This window comes from Clytia hemisphaerica, unplaced genomic scaffold, assembly GCF_902728285.1.
Source record: "Clytia hemisphaerica strain Z4C2 unplaced genomic scaffold, Clytia hemisphaerica genome assembly, whole genome shotgun sequence".
Taxonomy (NCBI): domain Eukaryota; kingdom Metazoa; phylum Cnidaria; class Hydrozoa; order Leptothecata; family Clytiidae; genus Clytia; species Clytia hemisphaerica.
Window position 1 is genome coordinate 5,179 of NW_027103443.1, and position 8,367 is coordinate 13,545.

The 8,367-nt window shown below is 34.7% G+C and overlaps 1 protein-coding gene across 1 annotated transcript; it reads left to right on the top strand.

The window, feature by feature from the left end:
- Positions 1-211: 211 nt before the first annotated feature.
- Positions 212-8,060, top strand: LOC136798159 (ubiquitin carboxyl-terminal hydrolase isozyme L5-like; the record flags this gene model as incomplete). Its single annotated transcript, XM_067054740.1, has 10 exons — positions 212-344; positions 508-613; positions 1,143-1,268; positions 1,542-1,603; positions 3,900-4,030; positions 5,129-5,192; positions 5,476-5,590; positions 7,024-7,119; positions 7,383-7,481; positions 7,669-8,060. Coding segments are annotated over 10 exons (1,004 nt in total), but the record flags the coding sequence as incomplete, so codon positions are not given.
- Positions 8,061-8,367: the final 307 nt, after the last annotated feature.

Genomic DNA, 8,367 nt, shown 5'->3' on the forward strand with positions numbered 1-8,367 from the left:
AATTTTGGTTTCTAAACATTTTTTTATAAGAAACAAACGACTAATTTTAATAGATCGTCACTATTTGTGTTCTGAATGATTGTTTCATGGTCACGCTTATGTAGATATCAATTATATATGTGTTAAATGCGTAACCAGGTAGGTCTATAAAAGTATCACTTGTTTATTTTTACATTTCTTTTTCCATTGACTAGACAGGTAAGTCCATAAGAACATCACTTATTTTATCCACTTAAAGGCAATGCTGGAAAACAAATCAATAGTACAAACCTTATTCTATTTTTAGGATGTAAAGGTTTGCAAGTAGAGGAACTGTGGTCGCTTGACTCGTTGCAAGATTTGAGGTGCTTTTATATCTTATTATTTTTTCTTCAAAATGTAAATTTGACCATCCAATTTACTCATTTATGAAGTCTCAAGTTTAAGTTAGTGCAATTTAGAAAGCTTGGAGTTTTTATCTTTTCTTTACTTTTCGATGGTTTGAATTCAATGGGTAATTTCTTCTAGTCCAGTACATGGCTTGATCTTTTTGTTCAAATGGAGATCTGGGGAAGAGAGTGATGGTTCACTGGTACAAGATAGTCGTCTTGATGAAATCTTCTTTGCTAAACAGGTAAATAGATATCACACATTCTTTTTATTGGCAAATTTCTTTGATCCTCCAATACCTTTGAACTCTGCTCATGTATGTAAACTACTATTGCTTATAAAGGTAAATGGAATTTAGATAGTAGTAGAGGGCATTTTGTAAAATCGCTCGATTGTTTTTATCAAAACACTTGTTATACATTTTTGGAAAGCTAAGGGGTATGGAAATCGAAATTACAATGTTTCCAATTTTTTTTCGGACACTTTGGTGTGATTTCCGGACAAATATGACGGTCTCAGGCAAAAATCATAGGGTTAAAAATTAATGAAAATTTTAGCTCAAAGTTTTAGAGAAAACGGAGACCTGTTGTATATTTTTGGAAAGCTCTCAAAAAATTAAGATTAGAGATATATTGCAAGTATAGGTGATTTCAGTACCCAACTCGAGATATTGAGCTTCAAAAAGCGCAAAAACTGGACAAGATAGCTGTTTCTGGCTGAAAAACACGGTTTTCAAGGGTTATAGATAGTTTCACTGTTTAATTCCATTAAAGGTCATCAACAATGCTTGTGCAACGCAAGCTATCATTAGCATTCTACTCAACCTCTCACATAAAGATGTTCAACTTGGAGATAACCTAAGCTCTTTCAAAGAATTTTCAAAACAATTTGATCCAGCAGTAAGTATGTAGGTGTTTGATGTTGATTTCAGTATCTTGCCGTTAAACAAGGAAAACTTTTTAACAAATTACATTTTAAGAAATTTTTGGAAAATATCTTTTGCTCAGCTTTATTAAATGTTAATTTTTCACAATTTTTATTTCAAATTTTGATTTTAGCGAAACAGGAATATTACTAGGACATGATAAGAATATGTACATTTCAGGGAAAGCTTTTTTATTTTCTTTAATTTTCCCTTTGACATATTTAAACATCACCTCGATATATTTCAGCTTAAAGGATTGAGTTTGTCGAATTCTGACGTTATCAAACAAGTCCACAACAGTTTCGCTAGGTATGTGAAAAACACAATTGTTTTGTAGAATCTAACAGTTTTGTGTTGCGTCCACATTCAGAAATATAATATCTACCATTCACAGTCAAAGTCAACCAATAAACCTTTTGAAGCTCCTTAAACATAATAAGGTCCCACAGACCTTGTTGTGCATCCAGGAATTTATGTTATCTTTTAGGAAGTGATATCCCTCACCCTTCCCAACCACCAACACTGCAAATCCAATTAAGAGGTCATTTCGACCCATCTTAGTTTCAATACAGTTGACTCTCGCTAATTCGAACTCGAACAGGGGAATGTTATTTGTTCGAATTACAGAGAGATTTGAATTATAGCAAGTATTTTAAGAGGGTTTCTCCTTGACACGGGGACTGAGAATATGTTCGAATTACAGAAAGTTCGAATAAGCGAGAGTCTACCAGTGCTGCAAATAAGGAAATTTCAGTTGGCCTGTAATTTTTTGAGTGCCACGAAAATAATTTGAGCATTAGAAAAGTCTGAAATGACCTTTAGATTGGCTAAACACATGTATTAATTCAAAATCTATTCCTCTTTTAAGAAACGTTATTAAGTCATGGCTGGAACCCTCCCCCTGGCCTGAGGGGGGGGGCTAAAAGGTCAAGCAGCAATTGGTACCTGATTTTAGCCTGTGGCTAGGGGGGACTAACCATGTTAGGGGTCACCTAAATTTTTTCAGATGGACCTGGGGGCTAGATTCTATGTTTGGTGATTGAATTATAAGCAGCCTACCAGACCATAGGTTGGCACTTTCTTATCTTATATTTTAATCTAAGCAATGCTCAAAAACTGACAATTTGGTATCTAATTTATTATCTGCAGTGCCGTAGCAACTGGGGGGGGGGGGGCTATGCCTCCAATAATTTTTTCAAAATGGTTATTTTGCAAAATGCAAAGTTTTTCTTTTTTAATTTGTCATAATTGTCTTATAAGTGCGTGTTTTGAGTGCATTTTCAAGCAATCTAGAGCTCAAAATTTTCAAAACTTTCCCCCTCGCGCCTCGGTGGCCAAACCATGGTTGGCCCTTGCGGTGTCACTAAACTTCAGTCCCCCTAATATAAAAATGTTTCCTACAGCACTGATCTGTAAAAATTCTTTAATCCTGTTGCATTTACTTAGATAAAAAATCTGTCTGGCAAGGGACCTTGATAATCTGGCATTATTCAGTACTTAGCTTATCTCTTATTTCTTAGGGCATTTATTCTATTTAGCAATAAGCTAAACTGACTGCTGTATTTGTTCGATTGTTTGAAAAGGATTTTCAACGAAAAGATTTGACGTGTCATTGGCTTAGCAGTCTAAACTTAAACTCCTATATCAGGATTAGAAACTAGGCTAGTCTTACCTCTTTTATCTTTTCCTTTACAACAATACAATGCTGCGCTGATAAGTTGACACAACACATGTACATTGACAAGTAATCCCTGAGAGAAGTTTTTATAGAAATCAGCAACAAAAACGAAAGTGGTCTCTTCTACTGACTGCTTCTCAGCGCTCCTTCGCAGCTGTTTATCAAATTTCCACCAATGAGGTTGCGGCATTTCAAACGGCCCTTCTTTTTGGCACCCGTGGCCTTTCAGTGCCTTGCACGGCGGGCGGCTGTAAAATCCCACCCTTCATATATTTGTTTCAATCCGTGATCCGTGCCTTAGGTTTTTTCTCATCTTCAATTTACTGAAGAAAGCGGGATTTTGATGCGAGAGTTAGATTGTCAGCAAGGTGCCGTAAAAAATCATTGAATAAAAGAAGGACTTAAAATCTTAAATATTTTCATTTTGAAGAATAGGTGCAAAAAAGTGAAACATAGAAAAGTTTCATTTTTCATTGCATTAATCGAAATGGGGGATTTGGAAAATTTTCTATGTTTAGTTTTTTGCACAAACCACTGTAACTATGGGCAAGCACCCAGTTAATAAGAGGCTGGCTTGAAATCGAAAATGAAACCACTCAAAACGAAAGTAAGATCAGCCCATACTCGAAATCCCGTGATCTTGATATACGAGTTTAAGTCTATACTGCTTAGGGGTCATATAAAATATTTGGCAACCAGGGGTTACCTAAATGTTAGGGGGCACCTAAAACCTGCTGCCAAGCCATGTAAGTATTCATCTAAGCCTCTAGTCTTTAAATTTTAACCGGACAAAATGAAAGATTGAACTTCAGATTGGCCGGTTAGTAGAAACTACAAAATGACCGTTAATTACCAGTCACCGGCCGTTATTTGCAGCACTGCTACTGTAGATTTTTCATTCTTTTTTCGTTTATTTTTTTTGTGCAGACAACAAATGTTTGAATTTGACCAAACTGTACAAGATGAGGATAAAGATTCGTATCATTTTGTCGCTTATCTTCCCATCAATGGACGTATGTATGAGTTGGACGGTCTAAAAGAAGGTCCAATCGATCTGGGTATGTAGATGCTTCTTTTATGAAATTCTGTGAGGCAACACCAGTTGGTCTCATTAAGGTCACTTAAGAATTTTATAGAATAAAATATTTTATAAAATAAAATCAAATAGAATTATCTACCAGCTGCGTCAAAAGTAAGTTTACAGGTTTGTCAAAAATTTTGGGAGTTTACAGATAAGAATGTTTTGGCGATTCATTTTTTTAAATTTTACACTAGACTTAACATGGTATGAACCCCCCCCCCCAGAGATTAGGGGGGACCTAATTTATTTTTTACCATATTCTGGCTGGGGGCTGGCAAAATTTAATTTTTTAGGGGGTACCTATATTGCTGGGGGGACCTACAATTGCATGTGAAAGATCTGGGGGCTGGCTTTGTTTAAAATTGGGAGTAATCTTTTTCTGCTTTCAATCCACAGATTCATTGTTTTAGTCCAACTTTATTTTATCTGTTGATCGCGGCTGAGAGGTTTTATGTCAGGGGGTACCTAATTTTTAGGGGGGGGGCTAACTTTTCTGGGGGGACCTAGAACCCCTCTGCATACCATGCTTAACTTAAATTTTAGTGTATATAACTGTAAAATCGAAGGTCAATCAAATGTTTTGTTGAATGACCTCAAAATTTTGACGTCAAAATTGTCACAATTCATTAAAAACAAAGCATTTCCTTGTTAGGTGGCGGAAGTTTGCGAAATGCATGGTTGATAATGCTCTACTTTAATGGGATAAATTTTCGCGGGGATTAATTTTCGCGGATTTGGGTGTCATCCGCGAAAATAAGTCCCGTTGGAAATTTGAAAAAGGCCCATCCGCGAAATATTTCTAAACAAAACTCAAAATATGTCAAATAAATACTATTTGAATTGTTACTTGCATCAAAGAGGCGCAAATAATGTGTATTTCAACAACCAATATGCATGATTTGACAGTAAAAGTCACAAAATCGAGAAAATAATGCCCCCCAATAGTGCCATCCGCGAAAATTAATCCCCGCGAAATCTTAAAATTTCGCGGATGAGCTCAACCGCGAAATTTAATCCCCGCGAAAATTTATCCCATTAAAGTAGTTAAGAGAAACATTTTCCATTAATTTTTCAGGTGCGTCAACATACGATAAATGGCTTGAAAATATAAAACCTATTATTGAAAGACGAATGCAACGGTAAGATAAATACTCATAAATAAATACTAATATACTCGATTCCAAATAATTGCTACCCTTTGTCACCCAAAATCAAAAAGTCAAAAAATCAAAAGTCAAATTCATGTGGATTATATTTTCTCTTTTACCTTGATTTTAAAAATTAAGTGCTTGGGTTACGCTTTCTTTGGAAAATTTGAAAATAATGAGGCACTTTTAAAAAGTTATTTTCTGGTATGAAAATTAGAATGTTGCAGTCAAAACCGAAGTGCAAGTCTTTTTCATGACCTTTGATTTATTTCAGTTACTCTGCAGAAGAAATTCATTTCAATTTGATGGCTGTCGTATCAGATCGCCAAGACCTATATTCAAAACAAATCAACGAGCTTAAAACACAGAAAGATTCATTAATGCAATCGGTATGAAACATTTCACAACAATACACACCCCTGTCTCACAGCCCCGTTGGAGCTTTCTTCTTCAGTGGGGAAAAAAACCCAATGAGCATAGAAATTATATTGTTCCAAGGTTAAAAAATCCAGTGTGGATGGCTTTGGGGTGCAATTTTAAACATTGAATTTCAAGTGGGGATGAAATCAAAGTCAGTTTTAGATTGAATGAATTATTTTGAGACTTGAGAGTAACAGATGATGTTATTTTTGACTGACTCCATAGATACCCAGCGAAAAAATACCTTTGTAAAAATTACGCGAACGAAGGGAGCAAGAAAACTTTTGGGTATTTTTTTCTCTTTTTGGCTGAAAACTGCTAATTCTAAAGTGTAAAAGCAAAGGGGTGCCAAAATTAGTAATGAGATACGCCTTTTTCCAACCCTTGTCTTTTAGCGCCCTCCACTGCCCCCCCCCCCCCAAAAAAAAAAAAATCGGCCGCTGAGGTGGTAGCTACTCTCCCCTTAGACTAGAGTCTACTTTTGGCTGAACTTTGCTTTTTGATAATTTGTTATGACGCTGAGTCCAGTGATGTAGACTAGGAGCATTTGGCGAGGTCGCCATTTTGAAAAAAAAATGTTAAAAATCTAAATAACAATAAAACTACTTGGAGTTGAAAAATATAATCAAAAATGAGAAACAAACACGATGAATAGATTTGCAATCCCTTATTCTCAAATAAAAACATTGCTTCATACTGTTTTTACCTTCCAAAAACAACTAAAATCTGGCGGACTGTTTTACAGTCCGCCTAGGCAAAAGCATATTACAATATACTACCGGGCCACTTAATCGCGCCATCCAGTCTATAAAAAAGCTTTAAGTGGACCCCGGGCTACTCCCCTGTCACCACGCTACTGTGATGACCCTAGATAATATTCAAGTTTTGAAAATATTTATAGGAGTTCTATTAGATTTGAAATTCTTTTGGTCTTGTGAGGCAATTGTGAGTTTGGCATTATGGATTTATGTGCAACTGTTCTTTTAAAGTGATACCATGAACATATAAAATACTGGACGTCTATCTTCTTTTGTGTCTTTGAAGTGAGCTTCGTTGCCTCCTGCATTTCAAACTTGTAATAAAAAATCCTACTTTATTTCGTCATAATTTTGACGCTCAATTTTCGGGAAAAAAAATTTTGAGCCCAAAAATAGGTTTTTTTGGACTTTGTGAAAAATCTGTTCATTAGTTTTTCCTAATTTTTTGTTCAAAGATGTAAAATTACAGTGTGCTAATATGAAAAAGTTCCTTTTTCGAAAAAAATTTCTACGGCCTAAAAATGCCCAAAAATAGGGTCAATATTTTTTATTTTGACCAGTTATGTCTTATGTTTTTCATTGTTTTAATGTTCAGTTTTGATAACCAGGTAGGTCCATAAAAGTATCACTTGTTCCTTTTATAGGGTATGGAAACTGACCAAATCAAAATAATCGATGATGAGATTTCCAGATGTCATTCGATGTTGGAAAGAGAAAAGGAAAAATTACAAAGATACAAGGTATGCACACATTTTTTATAAGCAACAGAGTTGCTAAGGGTCCAGCGCTGAGAATGGCCAGATTGAAGCATTGGTTGAGAAATAATAAGCAAAGCTAAATTTAGTGCACACTTATCGTGAATATACTTTAGAACCAATTATAAAAAAAGATGATTATTCTTTTAAAATTAAAAGGGCGAAATAAGCCAAACGTAGAAGCTTCAAGAAAATAACTTACTATTTAAGGCTATTGTGTTTAGTTTAAAGCCTTTCTTTTGTTACAGACTGAAAACGTCAGAAGAAAGCACAACTATCTACCCTTCATCATGGAGTTGTTAAGGATACTGGCTAAGAAGCAACAACTCGTACCCCTTGTTGATAAGGTGATAATTTTCATCAAATTTTAAACATTATTTTTCCTACCAATACAGTCAAGTCAATGCCATTTTCTATTTTTTTCCCTTCAAAAATCATTTTGCAGGTTCGGTAAGATTGAATATCAAACTTTTTTTCTTTTGCAGCGTGCATAAAATTTATCAAATTATTTACTTCCTTGTGTATTTATTCCAGGCCAAAGAAGTCACAAAAACACGACGTGAACAAGATAAAGCAAGGAAACGAAAATTGGAAGAGAAAAAATAATCGAAGGGAACCTTGAAGAAACTTTGCAGGAAAGTTCTGCGTATGAATAAAAGGCGATTAAACATTCTCCGTACGATTCGGCCCTGAATTTGTTATTTATTTTGAAGGCGGCGAAGAATATCTCGTTCACATCATCTTCATAAAAAATTTAATGACAGTTTAATGTTGATTTAATGACGTGACTTTAGTGAATATAAACTTTTTAATAGAAGTTTTTCAGTTAGTTTCAGATAGTTTTTCAACTTGGATTTTTTATTACATAATGCATTTTAAAATGAAAACATTATCATTGGGCGAGATGAAATCACTTTGGATTAGCATATGTTTGACTTTGTTTTCATCCTTCAACACTTTCAAAGACCTCTCCATGTTGGGTCAAGCTGGAGTTTTTACAAGCTCTTGTTTGATTTAGTTGGTTTTGGATATCAACAATTATAAAATAATATAATGAAATAAAAAACGATTTAATAATTTTTTTCCGAAAACGCGTTATCTCCATTACATTAAATTACCAATTAAAGTCTATTCACGATAAGTGTGCACTCTTTTTTCTTTTACCTATAACTTTTGAAGGAATTCTTCAATCTTTATAAATTTGGTATCAATGGAAAGATATTAGTGAGTGGA